Genomic DNA, 22,493 nt, shown 5'->3' on the forward strand with positions numbered 1-22,493 from the left:
ACACTACAACAAAGGCAAAATAAAAATAAAAAATGAAATTAAAGGGGAAAAAAAAAAAAGAAAAAAGAAAAGGTGGCCCCCCGCCAAGCGTAACAGGATGCTCGAATTCGTTCGAGAGACGACGCGAATCTGTTTCGGGAGAAACAGATTCGAAATTTCAATAGCAAGAAGTCGACGCCACGATGTTAAATCGATAATATTCCGGATTGAGAAACCGTGAGATTGCCCCGTCGAGATGGTAAATTTTCGCTTTTTCGACTCGATCGATAAAATATCTTCTTCTTCTTCGACCGACCGATATTGCTTATTCGTCGAGTTTCCGTTGCTCGCGTCGCGTGATGGTTATCGAAGCGCAGAAAAGCACAGAAACATCTTGTTTTCTTTCTTTTTTTCTCCCCATGCAACACTACGCATGTACCAGCCTTTACTTTCCTTTTCTCACGAGCCATCTATATATATATATATATGTATAGCTTTATGGAGAATTCTTTTGCACGATCGTACTCGATATTCAACCGACGTTAATCGTGGAAGTAATCTAAAATTTTTAATTCAATTTTAAAAAAAATCCGGGAAGAAAGAATTTTTCTGGCCTTTCTTATATAACCTTGACTCGAATCGATCGTGCAACACGATTCGAGGCATCCTTTCCATTCCGTTTATCGATCAGAAATCTAAATCTCGTGTCTCCGCTCGAGGATGAAAGACGCCTCGATTCCATAAAACCGATCTCTAATCCGAGACGAGGCCGAGACAACCGTGCGAGAAACAAGGAGAGAAATCGATCGTTCGAATCGCATGGAACGCGACGGTGGACTCGGCCGGTCGACGAATGCGACAACAACATTCTCTCTAAAGAACCCTAAACAGATACCGTAAAAGGGATACCGGAAGGATATTTACTTGGGCGCCGGTCTGATCCTGCGAAAAGGATAGCCTTCCAGCTTGGGGCAAGCTGGTCGGCGACAGGTTTGTGGGACTGCTCGTTTGACGACTCTGGAATACACCATCGTTTCAAAAAGACGATGCGATACGCGCTCGCAGGAAGGGGGAAACGAGAGGGTAGCTCAACGCGACGAGATAAAGAATAAAAGTGAGAAGAGAGGGAAGTTTCATTTCTTTCGTTTTCGTTCGAAGGAGAGATGAAAAGGGATTTCGAACGAAAAAGAAGGGAGGTCGAACTCGGTGGTGGACAGAAACGAGTGGGTGGAAGATTAATTCGGCGGGACTTACGTTGCTGAACGGCGTGCTGCTCGAGTGATCCTCTTGATCCGACTGGAAATGGGCCAGGTCGGGCAACGATCGCGTGTTGCCTATTGGAATCTGCTGCCCCGCCGGCTGAGAGCTTGGATCTATGCTGCAACACGAATAACCATCTCCGTTCAGAGATGGACGCGGGAGAATTCCTTCCCTATCCTCCACGCCAGATGTCCACGTTCCCCCGAATATTCTCCGATTGTTTCCCCACTTAACACTCTCCCCGAGCGTGATGGCAATACTCGAAATATAGGAATGGAAAGAGCGTGGTGAAATGAAAGAAAGTAAAAAAAAAAAAAAAAAAATCGACGAGTATCGACGAGACACTCCGAAGGAGAGCCTGTTCAAAATTACACACCGTGTACATAAACTCGCGTGCATCGGTATGTATATAATGCGCCGCGAATACAATGAAACACCCGATACAATGGGTGCAATAAATAATGCATAGAGCGCAACAACAATAGATTATAGGCGAAATTTCTTCCCTCGACCGAGATCGATGGAAAAATTAGAGTTACTCACTTGTTTCCAGGCACTCGGGGTATCTCGCAGGAGGATCTCGGCCGTTCGATGAATCCGTAATGCAAGTTTCTGTTCTCGCTCCCGGATCCGCTTATGGTGTGTTGATCTGTGCAAAATATATACGTATATATGTATGTGTATGTAAGAATTAATCAACGCATGTTTTGGACGGAGTTTGGAGAAAAAGGCCGACCTTTTCGCAACCGTTATTTCGAAAAACGCGTGGCATTGTCGTATAACGCGTGTGTCGTCACCCAACACGGAGGTTCCGATTTCGTCGCGGCAACGTAACACTAGTGTAACGCTAGTTGCTAATATTACGGCGGGTATAGCGTTTCACTGCCGGACCCCTCGTGCCCTCTCGTGGTTCGAGGCGAGATTAAGCGGGAATGATGATCGAAGTTACCAGAATCGAGAAAAAGTTTCGCTTTCGATGTTCTTCGCGCATTCGAACGCATGCGAGAAGATCGTTTCGAGAAACAGGATCCGTCTGTTTGGCTTAAACGGTATATATACGAACAACGCGTTATTTTTTGGTAAAATAAATTTTGCTGGAGAAGAAAGGTGAATTGTTACGTTTGTTGTTTGATACGAATCAAAAATGGTGTAAGGTGAGGTTATGTCTTGGACACTTGGACAAAAGTTTTCACACATGCTGGAAAATATTTAGATAGATATATCTCGTTTGTTATTATAGTTTTGTCATTTCTGTAAACTTGGTTTTAGAGATAAATTTTGAGATTTTGTCCTGATAGGTAAGATAGATAAAAATTTAGTTTCATTTTCTCTAATACGTCCTTTACTTCTTCCGATTTCTCGAGAAAAAGACGCGTTGAACAAAATGTTGAATACAATTGACGAAGTTTTAGTATAAATTTTGAGATTTTAGGTTCCTATAATAACAATTTGTATACTTTTTGTAATTATATAAAATAATTAGAATCATATTGTCCAGTATCATGATTGTTCCAACAGTGACTCTCAGTCACCACTCGGTTCGATAACTCTGGACTCGGTCATCGCTTGGCAATCGATACGGCAAAATTCGAACGGCGACGATACTTATTTACGTTCGATTTTTTAAAATATCGCTTCGCGTGTAATCTTCGATCGAATTATATTCGGCATTAATCCGACTTCAGTTCGTGGCGATAGAAATAGATTATTTTCAAAGTTTTCGAGTTTTGCAAGGATGGAATGAAATTAGTTCGAGCGGAGACGAGTTTGATTTTTCGTCATTGAAATTATTTCTATTCGAAGAAATTGACGATAGAGAGAAGGAAAATAAGAAGATGAAGGACAAGATGCAACTTGGTAATTACTTTAATATTAAAACACCACGCAAAACAACTATAGATATAGACTTCAATATTCGACGAAATTTTCTCTCTTCACACGTAAAATATTAAAACACAAAAGTTTCATACGTTAATTTGCGCGTGAAGTCATTTTAAGTTAGCCAAGAAATTCGTTCGCCCGTTGAAACATTTTTTCTTTGCGTTTAGGCTGTGCTAAGATTCTTCAAAGCGATTTCCAGTCGGCTAATTGGAAGATCATTCGGTTTCCTTTTCGAGCTCCCCCGCTCGTCTCAATTCGCGATGCAACGAGGGAATTTCTCGAGCGAACGTTCCACGGGGAAGGAAACCTTTTTATTCCCGAAATAATATCCCGCCCTCCTCTCGTGTACGGCGATTATTTATCCGGGCGAGCGGACTGAAAGCGTCCATCGCGCGAGGATTTTTGGATTTTTTCCCCGAACGAGACGGATCGCAGAAACGACGCGAAGACTGACTTAAAGATTACGTTCCTGTCCAATTTTATTTACACCCTCGTAACATCCGCGTAATTGGCGCAACAACAGGAAGAGGAAATCTTAGCTCGAATTCGAATCGGAACTCGGCCGGAATCGCAGGAAATATCGGATGGAATATCCGACAAATTGACCGTTTTGTCGCGTGTCGCGCGCTTCCCCTCCTTCGACGACTCAATTGCGATCGGTTTAACAAGCGGCCGTCTGATTGCCGCGCGTTCCCTTTTTTTTTTTTTTTTCCCCCGTTTTATTTTTCCACGAACCGAATCCTTCAAGCGCGAGGAGGATTCGTAATTTCTATAATACGAAGGATCCACTTGGACAGATTAGCTCGACGAAATCCGGGCCCAAGCTGTAGGACACTTTGGATTGTTAAGAATCTTCTCTAAGAATTAAATCCCGATTGAAAAAATTCATTCCACGATTCTTTCATTCTTACTCGGCCCGATCTTCGATTCCGCTCGTGCTAGGGAAGGGGTTAATTAATAGCGAGGACTATGGGTGTAACTTACGTTTCCTCCTTTTTCCACAGATTTCGAAACATTTCGACTCGATTGCGTCGATCGATCGATTCACGAACGAGCGTATTTTCGAATTCGGAAATGGAAAGAACAGTGGAAAGAATACCTCGCCGATGGGGGATGGTTGTGGTCGATTGGCAGGCCTCGTTGGCGCTCTGATGGAGGGCCGAATCCGAATTGGTTCTCCTCCACGTGTCCGGGGGCGGTGGCGACAGATACGGGACACCACTGTACGGCGAGGTGTCGTGCCTCTTCTCCATGGGCCGCGACCGCATCGGCCCCACCCCCATGCTCCTTCCCCTCTCGTTGTTGCGGTACGGCGGATCCTAGAAAACAGGCAGGCAAAGCGTCACAACTCTCAAATCGTCGATAAAAAATTCCATTCCACGCGTTTCACTTCGTTCTCGACGAGAGAAAAAGAACAAGTCCCGGAAGAAGACACTCTCGACTCTTATCGAATCGAACGTTTCGATTTTCAAGGCGAAGGCTGCTCGCATTCTTTTTGCAAATTCCTGCGATAACCATTCCAACCTCCTCGTGAAGAAATTTCGTGCTCGCCGTTATCGACCCGCGTTGGACAACAACAACAACAACAATAATAATAACGCTCGAGGAATAATCGGCACGAACGACCGGTCGTTCCATCTTGCTCGCTCAAAGTTTCGAAGGAGGGCGAATTATTCGAAAGAGATAAGAATCGATGACGATACTATAATTAAAGTATCCTTCGATATTTCGCTGCGAGAGGAGAAGAGCGATGCGTTGTCAAGCCGCTCGATGTCAAGGCGTCTTCGACGACGGGAGACGGTACGGCGGATGCGGAGACAGGGAGGGGGAAGAGAGAGAGAGAGAGAGAGGAGGTTTATAGCACGACAAGATAAAAACGAAGCGCGACCGTGAACGTGTACGAGGAATCGCCGCGAGCGTCGCTTCTAAAGTTGTCCGCAGACGCTGAAACATGTTGCGATGCAGACTCGAGCGATGGGTTCGAGCCGATTGACTCGAGCAAGACTCGAATCCATCGCTCGATATCTGTATCGCGACATCTTTCCACGCTTGCTTCAACACACATATATATATATATATGTATACACATGTATTCGAGCGATGGGTTTAAATTAACGCTTCGCGCGCTATAATATTGGAAACGGTAGAGGTAGATTTCGCGTGCCAATCGCTCGAGCCAATGTCTGTTGCAAAATATTTCAACGTATTTCAACGGATCTGTATGCGTGCTTATTTCGTGTTTATATCTAAGAAATTTTACCAACCAAGCCTAAATTGCATCACACATGTGTTTATTCGTGTAAACATGTGTACAATAAGAAAGTATATTTGACGAGTTGATCATCGACTCGAACCCATCGCTAGCGACGCCTGTATCGCGACGCGTTTGTAGGCCGTCTCATGGCTCTGGGCCGTTTCTTTCTATTCCCCTAGTCGAAATCGCGCTTTCAACTTTGCCCCCTCCTTCCTTCCTTCTCCTCCCCCCCCCTCCCCAAGAAGATTCACCTGACCCTAATTTAGAATTTAGATCGGAGCAAACACATTCCCGGAGACTCGACGTCGTTTGTTTGGAACTTTGTACGCGATTGAATAACCGCGAGTCATCGGCCGGCCTGCGCCTCTTCAACGCCTTTCGCGACGTAAATCCGCGCGAGTCCGAGTCGAGTCCGTGTCGTTGGGACAAGGTCGTTTCCTCTCGATCCCTCCCCCTACTCCTTTTTCTTCGCCGCGAAAATGAAACGAATATCGGCGGAAAACGATCGAAACTCGTTCTCCCTGCGTGCGTGCACTCTTCGTTACGAATACGGACAGCGTAATATATACGCGCGGTAAATCATTAATTATAACACGAGCGAACGAGCGAGGTGCAAGGTTCAAGGAGAGCCGCATTCCCAGAAATTCCCCTCCTATTTGTAAACGATCTGTGTGACATACACACACACACACAACATATATATATATATTATGCGAAAGAGAGGAATAAAAAAGAGAAAAGAGAAGAGGTCGTCTCGTGATTAATTCGAAAAACGTTGTCCAATTTGTCGGGCTCTCCGATCAGACGCGCCGCCGCGCCTTTCCAATTTTAGCTTAGCAAGAATTGTATGGCATAACGATATATTTTTAGTCGGTGGTGGTGCACGGTACGTGTAGCCCCTACCGTATAGATGATACGAACGCGTGCTTTCTCGAGTGTCTTCCGCTCGCGTAAACACGCGGTGCACAAACAGGCGAATTTCGACGGTCACACGTGGCTCGAGACAGGTACGAATATTTCGTATTTATTTATTTGTTACGGAAACGCTGGATGGATGCCTAGTCTCTGTTTATAAAACTGAGTTTCACAGGTGAGAACATGGTGAGAAGAAAAGGAAGGAAGGAAGGAAAAAACGATAAGAAGGCGGGCGAGGCTACGTAGTATTTATGAACCGGAACGCCTGTTATCGCCGCGAGTCGTTGAACTTGCATTAAAAACATCTGCCAACGATCGCGCCAATCCCCCCCCCCCCCCCCAAAAACAGATTTTTCTGCATTCCTCCGCGCGACGACCTCGATCTCGCTCTGGAAATAATCGGGCGAAATCAGGCCCGATTCTCGAACGATGTTGAATCAACTCCGAATTGATAAAAACTGTTGATCGAATTAACCGCGGTTAAACGAATTAGCGACGATTACTTGCCACCACGTGTTCGATGGGAAGGGAATAACGCTAAAAATAACAATTTCATCAGTTGCACGGAGGATCGCACGCACGCAAGGGAGAGGAGAGAAGAAAAATCGGCGTCCCTGCTCGCCATGTGTCGCGCTCCGCCCGGCAGTTTCACACGGCTTCGGTTCGTTGCCAATAACGCGATTACACGAACGAAAACGGGTTCTCCCACGAAAATTCCTTCGGCAAATTAACTCGCGTGCCTCGATCGCGTGATAAACCGCGATAAATCGTTGGAGCGGCAACGATTGGACAACGTCCAAACGGGATAATATATAACGCGTTTCATCCTGAAACGGAGGAAGTATCGTGATTAAAAATCGTGGTGAAAACCAATAATAGAATCATCACCCTCCGTTTCTTTCTAAAGCAACCAAGCCACTCCCCAAAACGAAACCGGTAAATATAAAACGCCTACGAAACCGGATCTCCAACCGGATTATTACAGGATTTTCGAAATGATTCTCGAGGATAGATGATTACACGCGATTCATACAAAACGATAAATATATACGGATTGTGGCGACGTGTTAATCGTTGCTCCGCTCGAGTATTCCTTTGCGAGAGGGGGGTGGAGGAGGGGGGAGGGACGTTATATATTCCGGGCGGGGAAATATCGCTGGCAAATTTAACCCTAGGCGGCCAAGGTAGGCGTAATTTAATTATCGATAACACGAGCACGCATTTAGGTTTCAATTAGGAAAAGCGAGCCCGCGCACGCACCGCCAGCGCAAGCTTGCACATTCCCGTTACGTTGCATAGCGCGGGCTATGCCGACTATGTATACCGGCCGTAAACAAGGTAAATTATCGAGGCACGCAGTAGCACGACGTTGTGGATAAATTTCACCGCCCTTTGCCAACAACAACAACAACAACAACAACAACAACAACAACCATCGAAGCTTATTCTCGAGATATAATAATAATAATAATAATAATAATTCGAAACGGTCGGTTTTTCGCGAGTAAGGATCGATTTATCGATATATCGGATAAACGAGGAGCGTTTAATTTCGTACGTAGCTTCGCTTCGTTTTGCATCCCGGATTTCCGCGTCGGCCGATACGGAATACGGGTGACGTAATTCCACGGGGATACTCTTCCACTGGTCGAAACTTATTTTCAGTTGCGTTTCGTGTTCCTCAACACGAGTTTGAAGAGGCCCGCCACGCATTTTCCAATCTCGCCTCGCAACGCGCCTATTTGCATACGATAATATGCAAAGTGTGTATCGGTACGCGTTTGCGGTGACGATGCGAGAATAATCTCGCTCTCCCTCTCTCTCTTCTTTTTCTTTTCACACGCCCGCCACCTCCACCTCCTCCTTCGCGGTGTGTTAAAAAATATTTCGAATTCCGCGACGGAGGGACGAAAGAATTTTTTTCTTTTCTTCGAATTCGAATCGTGAAGAAATCGTGGAAAAACTGGATAAAAACTGGCTCGTATCGCCACAGTTTATAATATTGTACGGTTCCGCGAAATAAGCGGAACTCTGGGAAAAAGGTAGAAAAAGTCGACTCGTTTTTCATACTGGAAAATCTCGCGCGCGAGAAATATAGGAGAAGAGCGTGGGAACTGGATGTTCCGTTCGAATTTAAATGTTATTATTACCTTCGAGAAATTGCGAATCTTGTTGAAGAAACGGCGGTACGTGGATTATTATATAGGTGTAACAATTAAACAACTTATTTACATTGCTTATTCATGAATAAAAAAGAAAAAAAGAACAAGTTTTTTTCCTCATCGGGTTAAAGTCAATTAATAAATTATCATAAAAATCGAGACTATCCACTCCATCCGTTACAACCACGCAGTGGCAATCCCTTGACATTTCGATCCCTGTTCGTTGTTCCAACATCCATACGTTCCCATTATCTACTTCTCCTACTTTTCGTGGACGAATGGATTATTGCTCGCATCCGAAGGGAAGACAAAGAGGAGTTAACCTCGAACGAACGAATACGTGATGATCGAAATTTAATTTTTGCCGGAACGAAAATATTGGGATACGATTCAAAACGGGTATGCACGCATCGAGCGATGTATAATGCATCGAGTTCGCAGAAGCGAGGCGTTCGAATCTGGAGAGAGAGAGAGAGAGAGGAACGTTATCCGAATTGGCGGCACGTGTCGCGGTTGGACGGCGCCGATTTTTAACGGCGCGGCCATTTAAATACAATCACGCGCCTCCGCACGTGAGCTTCCGCCGCGTTCGTTAAAGGTTATTCCGTTTCCGTTATTCTCGCCTCGAATTCGTCCAGCGAGCGGGAAGGGAAAGGAAGAACGCGGATTCTCTCCTCGAGCATCGATTCCTTCCAGCAATTAACCGAGTGTGTTCGAGCCGCTCGTTAGAGATCGCGTGTTTCCGGCGAAAGCGAAAAATATTCCGACCGCGTCGAATCGCGCAACACGCGGCGTACGCGCGTGCGCAGAGACGCGAGACAGGGCTCGAATTGCCGCTACGTGTGCCGATTCTGAAAACGTTGCCTTTACCGCTCTCCCTCCTCCTCATCCTCCTTAACGACCGAGAATAACGCACCGATTATATGCCTCGTTTCGTTTCGCGCGTACGCGCCTTCGCTTCTTTCATTCGACACGGAAATAACGATCGAGATTATCGATGAAAATTCTTCAACCGCTCCTCCAGCCAGAAACAAATTATACGTGTATATATATATATATATATATATATATAAGAGAGAGAGAGAGAGGAAATAAATGTCGACGACTGATAAACGTTATTTTTACCACGAGGCTGAGAAAAACAGGTATTCGTAATTGGCATAAGCGACGTTTATAGAATAATGTTAATATATTCACGAGGCGGGTTTAAATGATTGATAATGGAGCGTGAAAGCGAGCGTAAAAGTTGGCGTTACGAAAATATCATCGAGTTGTGCGGTGCGACGGAGGGATGGAACTTTGACTGCTCGCTTAGGGCTTAATGAATAAGCCGAAATTTTTGCGCTTGTTCGCAATTTCGAGAATATTCGGGAAAACAAATCCGGGTGATTCACGTTCGCGGAAGAACGGAAAATAGATATTTCTCCTATTTCATTCCGGACGTTTCTTCTCCTCTCGATATCGAGAGAAAGAAGGAATTAATCATTTTTGGAAGCTGTCCAAAATTGTCAAGGATAAAGATGGAATTAACCACATGGATGGAGCCTCCGCTTTCGATAAGAAAAGTTCGAATTCATCCCGGACAGGCAGTTTCATCATTAATAACTCCATCCTGTTTCTTTTTTCTCCAATTTTCTATTTTTTTGCGCTTCTCAAAAATTCCAATTCAATCGTGAAAAACGGAGAGTATTTTCGCAAAGTTGGGTGTGCTTTATACTCTATTTCTTTACCACCTTACCAATTACAAAGGCAAACATTTTCCTCTGTGAACGAAAGAAACGCGCCACGATTACGCGGCAAGTTTTCGCTCGACAAATATCGCGATTCCTTTCGTTTGTACACCTGTTAGCGAACCGCTGCACGCGATCCGCAAAAATAGTAACGTGTTTGTCTCCGTTGTTGCATAACCTCCCCTCGATCGATCCGCGTCCAAGTGAATGAGCCGAGGCGAAGCGGGGAGGCGTTTCCGTTCTTTTCCGCCCCGAATCAAGAAAGGCGCCAAACCTCAGACACATTTTCCGCCCTCGGATGTATGTACTTCGAACGAGAGAGAGAGAGAGAGAGAGAGACGAATAACTAAAAGAAAGAAAGTTGTCTCGCAGAGAAAGAGAGTGGGCGAATCGAGCGAGCGATTTATAGACGGTGTTAAGGTTAATAAGATAAATATAGGGAGGAACGAGATCGATTATACCCGATTGGAAGGAAGATTTTGAAAGAGAAAGGATCGCCGTTTAATAACGGCGATAATATCTAATGAATATTAGATATTCAGTGGCCCCGTGTCCTTCGACTTTTACGGATGATATTCAAGGACAGCGGGAGCGATCGAACGCCGATGACACTTTCCACTTTGTAATTTTATCCTCTTCTGACCCCTTGTGTGCACATCGACCGAGTCGGCAACGACCACGGTGCACTGGAATGAGAAATTATAGGAGATCAGCCACGGCCGCTTGCGCCCAACAACTTCCCTCCCAGGGAAAACGAACAACCTTCGATATTAATCGCGTATAATTCGAAACGCAATATCTTAAAATTTCCTTTACGTCCATGCAAAAAAAAATTGGCAAACGTGACGATTTATGATCGAGCGAATTATTTCGGGGGGAGGGGAGGAAGAAAAATCGAAGTTGGAGGTCGGCGGGCAGAGCGAAAACACGCGGGACGAGTATGAATGGCGAGAGGAACGCGGAAGACGTTGGAGAGGTCGGGAACCGATCGGTTGAGTGGGAAGCTTCCCCTTGCCACTCCTTCAACCCCTTCCCCCTCCGCCCCACTTCGCCGCTAGTCCTTTCGGAACGACTTCGCTCCACCCACGCAACCACGTCGGGACACCCACAACCGTCTACCACCGCCGTTCGACCTACTTCCAACCGCCCGGCTACTAAACTCCTTCCCGTTCAAGGCTGTGCAACCGCCTTGTGCAGGATCACCATTGACGACGCTCTGTTTACGAGACTCGATCTTTCTCGCCGAGGAAAAGAAACTTGGAAAAAAAATAAAATCGAAGCGAAGATTACTTGTACGAATAAAATGGAGAATTCCACGATTATATATTTTCGCGGATAAATGAGAAGGGAGTAATCGTGATCCGAGTGTTTTCGTTCCACGCGGCTAAATAATATCCAACCGACCGAGTGTGGGTCGAAGGAATTTGAAGAAATGGTGGCGCGAGACAACTGTTGTTTACCGAGGTAACCTTTAACGATTCCCCCTCTCCTGCTCGGGGAAAGGGGAGGGGCGCGATGCCCACGCGCTCGATTGGCACGGCTGCTTAAACACGGCCGTTTCAACGCCACTACTTTCTTGCTATAAACGTGAGACGGGCAAATAAAAGCGGGAAAATTTATGGAGGCGAGGATCGCGGGCCAAGCCCACTAATAGCTCCGTTTACGCAGCTTCCTTCGTCCAACGAGATGTTTCTTCTTATCCGTCCGTTATTCCATCCAATCGAAAGGTGGAAGGACGGAAGATGGAAAGATATTGGATGGATGTGTAATCATAGTTGGGGAGGGGAGGCGGACTCGAACGGCGGATATCGATCGAGTTTTCCGTCGTTTCCTTTCGCCATGGAATCGTCGAGAGAATTCTCGAAAGGAAGGAGTCGAGCCGAACTCGATCGATGAATTATGCAAAATCCAATTATATCCTGCGTGGAAAGGTATTACTTTATATCGTAATCTCGAGAGAGAGAGAGAGAGAGAGAGAGAGAGAGAGAGAGAGAGAGAGAGAGAGAGAGAGAGAATTATTACACGAAAGAATATAAGGAAAGAAACGTATAAAGAAGAGAATACTATCGATCGAAGGTGAGGCGATCAATTTCCACGCAGTAATCGTACGTAAAGCGCGCGGAAACGGAAGATTCCGAAATTCTACTCGGGATAATCGTGAGAAGACTCGTGGCGAATTCCACTCTTGAAATATTTCCACGCACTTATATATATATATATATATATATATAAGCGACGAAAGGTTCGTGCACGGCCACCTGTAGAATAAATAACGACCAGTCGATTTCAACCAGGCGACTTACGGGATCGTCTGGTCGAGACAGAAGAGAGAGGGGGAAGGAGAAGAGGAGGAGGGCAGTGGCACGTGGATTCGCCGGGTGCCCGATCGGTAAGGATTATGCAAACGATGAAAATAACTGGTTTTTCGACGGAAGTGAAAAGGCAGAGTCGAAAATTTGAATCGAATGGAAGGAAATAATAGAAAATGGACTGAACAATTTGAACAAGATGGGGTTTCGTATCGCCATCGATCACGATCGCTGTTTCATCAAATAGATTCGGTAACAAATTCCAAGCCAAGATGCTTTGTCCTTCGATTAAGATTATTATTCGTAAGGGCGCGTTTCGTTGCGATGAAAAATCTTAAAAAAGGGTGGTGTGGATCGAAGGGGTGGGGTAGCCGCGGTGGGCGATCGCCGGGAACCGGGCGCAGTTGCAGCTGCAGTGACGAGCGGCAGTAGCCATCGACGTGCCGCTAACGAAACAGGCGAACGAGTACCTGCAGAACACGATCAATACTCCGGTATACGAGTAGTGCACTCCGCTCGGAGCACGTGTTCCCGTTTGTTTTCTTCCTTTCTCCCCTCCACCGACCGCTTCTTCCAGCCCCCCTCCTCCAACAACGAATCCAGCTCTTTCCAATCGTGTCCAACGCGGATCTACTTTCCTTTGAGAATTACAAAAAGGAAAAATATCGAGGACTCTCGTCGAAGGAATCCGTTTTTTGTTTTTCTTTCCCCCCCCCCCCCTCAGGTTCGATGAAACATCGTAACGGTATAGAAACTCGAATAAATTCGTTCGAAGCATCGAAACCGGAATAGTTATATAGTCGTGGAGGAGAGAGAGAGAGAGAGAGAGAGAGAGAGAGAGAGAGAGAGAGAGAGAGAGAGAGAGAGAGAGAGAGAGAGAGAGAGAGAGAATACTCGAATACTTTACGTTTAATCGTCGCGCATAAATTAACGGGGCATCGAATTAGCATCGTTTAGCATGAAACTGCTCGTCCAGTTGGCCGGTCGGGTAACGGACACGAGGCATTAATCCGCGCGACAGGCCGATCATAATTGCGCCATTGTTAAAATAACCGAAATTTCCGATTTTCGTATATAATACGATCTTTCTTAATTGATAAACTTGAAAACGTTTCCACGCACGGGAGAGGGAATTGCACGCGTTATCGAGAAATGCCCCGCAAAATTATCATCCGGGAATAATAAAAATAATAATAATAATTTTCTTTCTATTATTAAAAATAGAACGGTTGTTGAACGGTTGGCGAAACGGGGGAAGGGGGGAGAGAAGGGGGAAGAGGGGGGAAGGGGGAGTGTATCAATGTTCGCGGCACCGCTCTAGAATCTCGGGGCCAAGAGGTTAAAGCCGAGTTTGCACGGGAACGTAAACTCGGCCGCCCGGCAGGTGGGCCACTGCACGTGCGCGGATGGCAGAAATCCGGCGAAATTCGATCGATTCCGGGAGGAAAGGAGGAGAAGGAGGTGGAGGAGGAAGGTTCGGCGAACATTGGGGCGCTGACGGGGTTCGCCAGCCAGCCAAGGCCTACGCGAATCGACTAGTGCTAAGAAACCGAGTGCTCTCTTGACCCCGATATCCCCCGCGGTGCGTTCCTTCGAGCGATCGAAACCCGACCTTGGCTTCGAGACCGATGCGCCCAGCCTCTCCTTCTCCCCTCCCCCCTCGCTTTTCCTTCCAAACTCCGGATAACTGGTGGAGAGAGAGAGAGAGAGAGAGAGAGAGAGAGAGAGAGATGTGTCGCGTAAATGTTTAATTTCCTTCCTATATATTTATAAATATAAACCGAGTTTCACGCGACCACGGAAGCGGAACAACCTCCCTTTGACCATAGCCACGGAATCGAATTCGGCACGGTACGGTTAATTAACGTACGAGATGGAGATTTCACGCGAGTCGAAGCACGCGATCGATCCGCCGTTGTTGCGCGTTGCGTGAAATCGTAACGAGTCGATCGACCACCACCTCTCCTTCACCGTGCATGCGACGAGAACGACGAATTCTTACGTTTCCGCGCGATCCATCCTCGAAATCTCGGGGGAACGTTGGTTTTTTCCATCCGTCCGATGAAAATGCAGAGCCAACGCTCTCGTCGTTCGGGCGAATCATCATCATCATCATCATCATCCCTTTTCCTTCTCTCCGCTCGACGATAAATGAAAAATGCAATTATCGTTGGACGAGAGGATCCATCGACGCACGCTTCACCCTCCGCTAAACCGACTAATATGTGTATATACTCGGGCTTCGTTACGTATAATTTCGTTAAACTCGCAAATACCGGCTTCTTCTGCAAACGAAGAAAAACGTCGCGCGTCGAGTATACGACGAGTATGAATTATCGATCGTGGTTGCGATCCGAACGATTCGGGCAAGTATTGTAGCCCGATAATCCTAGGGGAAAAAACCGAGATGCGAATTTTTTCGGCGATATAACGCAACCTAACTGCGTAAAAACTTTCTAAATTACTGTTTTTCCTTTTTTTTCCATTTTGTTTTGTTTTGTGTTTGGAAAACGGAAGGAAATCGATCGGTTTATGCAAATAAATAGATAAAATTTGATTCGTGGATTTTAATCAGACTCGAGAATATTTACGATTCGACGAATTTTCTTCCCCTCCCTCATTGTAATTTCTATCATCGCGATATCGCAAATATTGCGAGGCAAGCTTCGAAACTATTAAAACTATTATTAATCGTGATAACGCGGACAAGTGAAAAACTTGCTTTCTTTTTTTTCTTTTCGCTTTAAACCGCTTCTCTGCACCTTTTCCCCTCGACAGTTACTCGTGGCGATATATTCCAATAAACATTACGTAACGTAGAGAAGGAAACTATTAATCATGATAAAGCGAGGCGCGGTCAGAGAATTCATTAAAAATCGGTCTAATGGCAGAACGAGAAATGTTAACGAGTTTCATTATCCAACTTGGTTCCGCAAGTTGCCATAAACACGGAGGAATATTCCAGGATAGAGATTTCGACGGCTCGATATCGTTCCGCTTTTCAGGAAAACTTACACCGGCTCGGACCTTGCTGGTTCACTGAATAAGTGATACATCTAAGCTTGCTCTAGCGCGCAACACGGAGAAGGAAACGGACGAGCGGTCGATCGCGATTTGGTGTCAAATTACACGAGCGAAAGGCAAAGTCAAAGCTGGTAAACAAGATTTTCGGCTCGTCCGAACGTCCTCTGTCCGCTTCGAAACGTTCGAACGGAAATTTTCCAACTCCTCGTGACCAATTTCGCTCAAGCTTCGAGACCTCCTCCTCTGAACCGTGAAATTGATAGAGGGTCGGCGAGAAGGGGGGATTGTTGGAACACCGTTTCCAAGTGCTCGGTCGAAACGGTAATTAAATTCGAGAGGTGCGGCGTGATCGTGGCAAAATGACGAATTTCCTCGATGCTATTTATGTTAAGAGTTGGGAAAAAAGGAAGAAAACGAAGTTTCCGTTCGAGAGAATTTTATCTTTATCGCGTGTGTTTCTATCCAGTTTCCATTATTTCATTCTTGATTTTAAAAAAGATTTTAAGGTGCCAGCTATTTCTCCTTTGAATTAAATAGAAAGAACGCGAACGTCTGGTAACGCGTCCTTTGTGCAAAGAATAAAGAAAGATGTTTTTGTACGAAGCAGAATATTTTAAGAGCGTAGCTTCTTTAAAATTTGCGATTGCAGCGTGATGTAATATATTTGTACTCTTGTCCAATATACTTATATATATATGTATATGCTTCAATAAAAAGAACGTAGAGCCGTATTATAGGTATTTAATGCCAGATTACGATCCCGGATTCACGAAGGTTAAAAACGTATCTTTGGACTCGGCCGAGCATCGCGCTCTTGCAGTCCGTCATTCTCTTATAATTCGATATAATTATTCTCAAGTAGCAACAAATGGTTTTTTTCCAAACGTGTGATTGAAGGAAACGTAATGGATGTTGTAATTTCAGTAATCGCGAATCTGCCGATTCACGTTTCTCCATTTCCTCTACGATGCCGTGAAAAAAACATCGATACGAAAATTATACCTACATATTTCCACCCACCTTTTTCCCCCTACAACTTTCAGATCAATAAATTTCCAAAAATCCAATACTTTCGATACCCCGTTCGTTCGAACTTGATGAAAGAAAATAAGCAGTGTCTTTAGCGCACCGAAATTTAAAACTAAACTCTCCTTCGATCGAATTCATTCGTTAAACCTTAAAACAAACCAAACCTTTCCCAAAATCCGACTTGATCCAACGAAAGTTTATCGCGAAGTTTATCGAAAAGGATCGATAAGATAGGAGGAGAGGGAAAACACGGAAGAAACAGGATGCGCTCAGGGTCACGGCCGCGTGATCGAGACGACGGCGCACTTCCGTCACGGGGCCGAAAATTAGCCGTGTTCCTCGACCAATTATCGAAAGGACTCCTCCCCCTCCGCAGGCAGTTATAAAAACACCGCCACGTCGCGGCATCCATTCGACTCGCAAAACTCGTGTGAACGAGCGTTCGGGGAAAATAGTTGAAAAATAGCGCGATCATGGATAGTGGCGCGAAGCAAGCCTTCATCGTCCTCCTCGTCTGCCTCGAGACCATTCTCGTGAACGCCGCGGTAAGCCTCCGTTTAACCTACCGACATTTCATGTATACCTATTCCTACCATGAGCGGGCAAAAAAAACAAACATTTGTATCTTAATACAGAAAGAGATTTTAGCTAATTGGATTCGTAAAGTAAACAATACAGAAAGTTGTGAATACTGAAAAATGGGTTGTATCCACATTGTAGAAAAAGTCGATAAGTCATATGGCGATACAGTGACTTCGTGTACAAGAAATTCCAAAGGAAATTTCAAAAACGGTCATTTGACCGCGCCGTGGTAGGTTATAAGCCAGCGTTTTCTCCATCTTTCTTCGTGTCTCTCGCGGTAATTTTTATCTCTTTCGCCGCGTATCTTTCTCTGCAAATGTAATATCGATATTTTTTGGCGCACAAGATTCGACTCGTAGAATTGTAATTCCTGTGATCTTTCAAAGAAGATGAGAGTCGAGATCGGGCTGGAATCAACAGGATAATTATTTAAGAGAGAAATATTGGATTTATTTTAGCCCGATTGGGTGCCGCCCGAGGTGTTCGACATGGTGGCGGAGGACAAGGCACGGTGCATGGGCGAGCACGGAACGACGCAAGGTCAGTAGCGCGTGTATTTCCAGCGAAACAACAACAATAACGCGGTTAAAGAATGGAAGGAATATTTTGAATATTAGAAAGTAGTCGCGTTCGTGAAAAAAAATAATTTGACCGCGTCTGAACTGCAGCGCAAATCGACGACGTGGACAAAGGGAACCTGGTGAACGAGCCGTCCATCACTTGCTACATGTATTGCCTGCTGGAGGCGTTCAGCTTGGTGAGTTTCAGGGACGATCGTCGTCGCGGCTATTCCCTAAAGGGATTGGAATTTCGTTTAAGGTGGACGACGATGCCAACGTGGACGAGGACATGATGTTGGGTCTGTTGCCGGATCATCTTCAGGAAAGGGCTCAGTCGATCATGGGCAAATGTCTTCCAACGTGTACGTATCGTATTATAAATATCGATCGATCTGAAACTTCCACTTCGAAGGTTTTTCTCTTTTTTAAATTTCCTTTTTCTTTTTCTTTCTCCGTAGCCGGCTCCGACAATTGCAACAAGATATACAATCTCGCCAAATGCGTCCAGGAATCTGCACCGGACGTAAGTGCGAAACTTCTTCTTCTTCTTCTTCTTTTTCTTTAACGATTATTTTCGAGGTGAAACTGTTGGAGGGCGATCATCTTGAACAACGCCTCCCTTCTTAACGATTAACATGCAATTTCAATTCACATCTTGACACAATATTCGACAAAAAAAGAAAAAAAGCGAAAATGTGCGGCATGCAAAGCAGAATTGTAAAAAAAAAAAAAAAAAAAAACTGTTTCCCAGAGGGATTGGCTCCCCTTTCGAATTGAAACGAGAATTATCTTTCGCTTTCAGGTATGGTTCGTTATCTAAGGGCGTGACGAGAAGAGACTATTTCTGGGATCGAGGGAAAATTAAGAACAGGCTGAACAGGAAAAACGGTTACGTGAACGGCTATTTGCGATGGTAAACGCGAGGGAAGGAAGATTAAAAAAAAAAAAAAAAAAAAAAAGAGAGAGAAAGAGAAGAAAAAAAGTCTCGAGTCATCAAAATATAAGAAATAAAAAGTGTGTAATATACAAATACTCGTTTCGAACGCACGCGAGGAAAATCGCGGCCAATGCTGACAATAACCGGAATAAAAGAGATTAAACGTGTAATAATGTACGTGAGAAAGTGAAAAATATACGAATAGCCGAGTGAACGATTCCTCCTTCGAATAATCAAACAAGAATTTCTCCAAGTTGTGTGTATCCACTTGCGTGTGAATAATTTGTTTGGAAAAGCGATAATAACGTTTATATATGAACGTAATATCGTTACGTGATGATCGAGCGGAACGCGATTTCCAGCTCATTGATGTCCGCATTTCCAATGACAATCCCAATGTCTTCGATCGAAGCCGCATAAACGCGCACGAATCCGATCGTGTCGTTATGATTTCTACCCAAAATTTATATTTAATTGTTACACGTTGTTCCATCCTTAAGGCTCGAGATAAATTTCGTAACGACGCGATCCATCTTACGCAACGTTATCTATCGTTCGCGAGATCGCCGAGATTTAGCTTCGATTCGATTTCGAAATTTTCCACAAATCTTTTTTATATTTCGACGAATGATTCCCCCCGCCCCCTTTTTTTCCCTCTCTTCGAGATTCAGAACACAAGAATTATCCGTTCGCTCAAAAATAATCCAAGACTGGAACACCACGTGAAAGATATATATATATATATACAAATAATTTGCAAAATTTCGCGAATATTTATCGGCACAGAAAAATCGTTAGCAGCGCGGATATTAATTAAATTAATATTACGAAGGATTTAGAAATTTGGGAATTTCTCGCTCAAGTTGTGCGAGAAAAAAAAAAAAAAAAAAGAAAACTATTCATGCAGCTCGTGGCATTTCGATCAAAAACTCGCTACGATATGTTTATCATTCTCGCGATCATCGTGCAAAAGATTCCATCCATGCAGAGAGATAGAGAGAGAGAGAGAGAGAGAGAGAAGGATAGGTAGATCGAATCGGAGAGATTAACTCGCGGTGTGTCGTTGGCGAGCAGGTAACGAAGAATTTCGTCATCGATATTTCGCGTGTAGAAACGTTTGGAAAGTTTGCACAGCGCGGGACCGGTTCGAAGCGAGGCGAGGCGTGCAACGCAACGTCCCGGCTAAAGGAGAAAAATCTTGAAACGTCTATTTTTACGCGGCGACTGGAAATAGTTTAATGAAAGGAGGCACGCGATCGGCCGTACGTTGCTCCAGTCATGAGTCACGCTTCGAAAGCGGACTCGCAACAAGTAGAGATCTCCCGCGATGTCGGTTGCCAATTGATCGGGCCAACCGACGATGCAATTTCAATAATTCGATCATACCTCGAGTTAGGTTGAAGAGAAAAAGAAAAAAAAAAAAAAGAAAAGCCAATAACAAGATGGATTTACGAGCTTTGATTGTTGAAATCACATCGCTACAATAACTACGACACGTTTGGACAATCGAATCTTAGCCAGCTCGCGTGCATCGAACGTGCAAAGGAGAGGAGGAGTAGTCTCGGGTGGTGGCGAAACAACGAGAACGTTCGATCGAATGGAAGAAAGCGGAATGCAATTTTTTGGGGAGAGAAAAATGGGTGCAAGCACGAATCTACGTGTACACACACATATATATATATATACATACATATATATATATATATATATATACGAAAAAGAAGGATGAGGGGAGGTGAAAAAAAAAGGTAAACTAGATTGACACGGTTGTTAGATGGGCCAATACCTTAAGGTCGATCGAGTGGATAGCGGCGTTGTGCGACGATGCGTGTTGTTTCGCGTCATTGGCGCAATTCGCGTTGTTGTTAACGTTCGGCAGAGAGCCACCCGCCCTGAACTGATTCCCCAGGTTAATGTGCAGGTGTTTGCCGCTGGACTGCGGTGGGCTGGCGCCGGCACTCTTCACGGACAAAGGAGTCTCCAGTACCCCGGACCCCGTGGGGCTGGCGCACACCGAGCTGCTCGCCGAGTGGATCTAAGCAGGTCCATCGTTCGTACGGTCACCAACTTGATCGCTTCCCCTCACCAACAACAACTAACTCCCTCCATCCGCGTGTCTACGTTTCGATCGATTCGTGGAATTTTTTTCCCTCGAAAATTTTCAAAAATTTCGAATCTTGGAAGAGGAAGAATCTTGTTGTGTGGGGCTGACTGAGAGAGAAATATTGGTCGTTCTCCCTCCAAACGGATATATATCGTAGCCTAAAAGCCTACGTGACTTGTGTCCTGCCTGCATTCCTGTGCCCCCCAACCCTCTCCTTCCTTTTTTTCTTCCTCTCCTATCTTTCGTTTCTATCATTCGGAAGGGCCGAGAAATTCCAACGACTCGAAAGGAAAAACTCTGTTTGGGCAGACGTAACGTAATTCCTATCTTCGTTTCAGCTTCAACGTTTCGAGAAAATGCCGGGAGTAAACGAAACGCCGAGACGAGGTTAAAACGGTGGAAAATCGAACGTTGCGATAAAATCTTTATATATATATATTTCTTTTTTCTATAACGAAATTGCGCAATTCTCGCGGTGAAAGTATCAATTTTTTTCTTTTACGAGCGTACAACGCAACTTGTTTTGCATTCGATTAGGTCACGCTGCATTAGACCACGTGGCTCGCCGCCTTTCGTATCTCTCTTTCCGAGGGAGAACGCGGTAAATTTTTGCTAAATGTCGTTTCTAGTTGATTCGATTGTTGGTAAAAAAAAAAAAACAAAAAAAAACAAAACGACGAACTGATCGATTATTCGGTAAATTAATTCGATGTCCGGCCACGATCGAGAAATTTCTAGTGGAAATTTCGGATAAGTAACTAGAAACCGTAAAATATCACCATCCTCGAAAACGAAGTTAAACTGGGACCAGTTTCGTGCCCGCGCATACTTTCGTACTCGCACGTAACATCGTTTCTGATTCCCCTTCTTTTCTTGTTCCTATTCGTTTCACGGGTCATTTTACTAGACTTGCCTCGAGATATAACGAAAGTTTGGATTGATTTCATTTCGAAGCGACGAACGAATATTAGCCGAATTGATAATAATTAATATTCAATAATTCCGAAAATTGTTATATTTGCGAGATACGCACGATGAGAAAGAAGAACTCGTAATTGTGAGAAATATTCGAAACAGAGTGTAAACAGCGTTGAAATTGTTCCGATTTTATTAACAACGATCAATTGTTCTTCCCATTCGACTTGAGATTTAAACACGCGTGAGTTAGCACATCGGTTCTTCGAGCGATTAATCGCCGCGTTTGTAATCGTTATCGAGGCCGTTAACGGTATAATGATTCAGAGTCGTGCAACTGGACGATCGTTCGATCAAAAATTATAGTTCGGATCAAAGATCGCGTATAAGGCGCAAAAATGTTGCGTGGAATCGCGCAGACTAGACGCGAGAGAAGAAAACGAAGGATTACGTATAAAAACGTTTGTACACGATCCATGATTTCGCCTGGTCAGGTCCAAGTTGATTAATAGAATTAACAGAATGCGTACACTGTTCGTGTGCGTCAATTACAACACGTACACACGCATACACACATACACGCATACGCGTGAGATACGATTTCTCGTAATATTATAGAATATTGTGTAATAAATATGGAACGACTTTTCTTCTTTAATATGAAACGCTTTGAAAATTCGTTAGCCGAAGATAGAAAGAAGCGTATCTTCTTAAAATTCTTATCACGACATGTCGAGATTAGTCGAATAATTCGATGATAATGCAACGAAGCGCGAAGAAAGAAATAAAGAGAAATGTGCGCGGGAATAATTAGATGCACGACTAAAAACATGTGTACACGCGAGCGCGCGC

General features: G+C 44.6%; 2 protein-coding genes across 20 annotated transcripts in view; one reads left to right on the forward strand and one right to left on the reverse strand.

The window, feature by feature from the left end:
- Crtc (CREB-regulated transcription coactivator) overlaps positions 1–22,493 on the reverse strand; it is a 31,315-nt gene that overhangs the window by 6,723 nt on the left and 2,099 nt on the right. For 4 of the 19 annotated variants that reach the window (XM_086906656.1, XM_086906654.1, XM_086906655.1 and 1 more), the window contains exons 2-4: positions 4,220–4,439; positions 1,783–1,888; positions 1,234–1,357 (exon numbers count right to left, since the gene is read on the reverse strand). In XM_086906656.1, coding sequence (XP_086762782.1) covers positions 1,234–1,357; positions 1,783–1,888; positions 4,220–4,439 — 450 coding nt within the window. Of the gene's footprint in view, positions 1–1,233; positions 1,499–1,782; positions 1,889–4,104; positions 4,440–5,630; positions 5,649–20,408; positions 20,658–22,493 lie in introns of those variants that run through there. The other 15 variants (XM_086906646.1, XM_086906643.1, XM_086906645.1 and 12 more) reach the window with 8 other exon arrangements.
- Positions 15,943–18,644, forward strand: Obp1 (odorant binding protein 1). Its single transcript, XM_003696828.4, has 6 exons — positions 15,943–17,088; positions 17,584–17,665; positions 17,794–17,882; positions 17,945–18,047; positions 18,144–18,208; positions 18,488–18,644. The coding sequence occupies exons 1-6, from the start codon at positions 17,017–17,019 to the stop codon at positions 18,503–18,505; spliced, it is 429 nt and encodes a 142-aa protein (XP_003696876.1). The 5' UTR covers positions 15,943–17,016; the 3' UTR covers positions 18,506–18,644.

This window comes from Apis florea, unplaced genomic scaffold (genome assembly GCF_048593485.1).
Source record: "Apis florea isolate Af1SG1 unplaced genomic scaffold, ASM4859348v1 contig_2495_pilon, whole genome shotgun sequence".
NCBI lineage: Eukaryota > Metazoa > Arthropoda > Insecta > Hymenoptera > Apidae > Apis > Apis florea.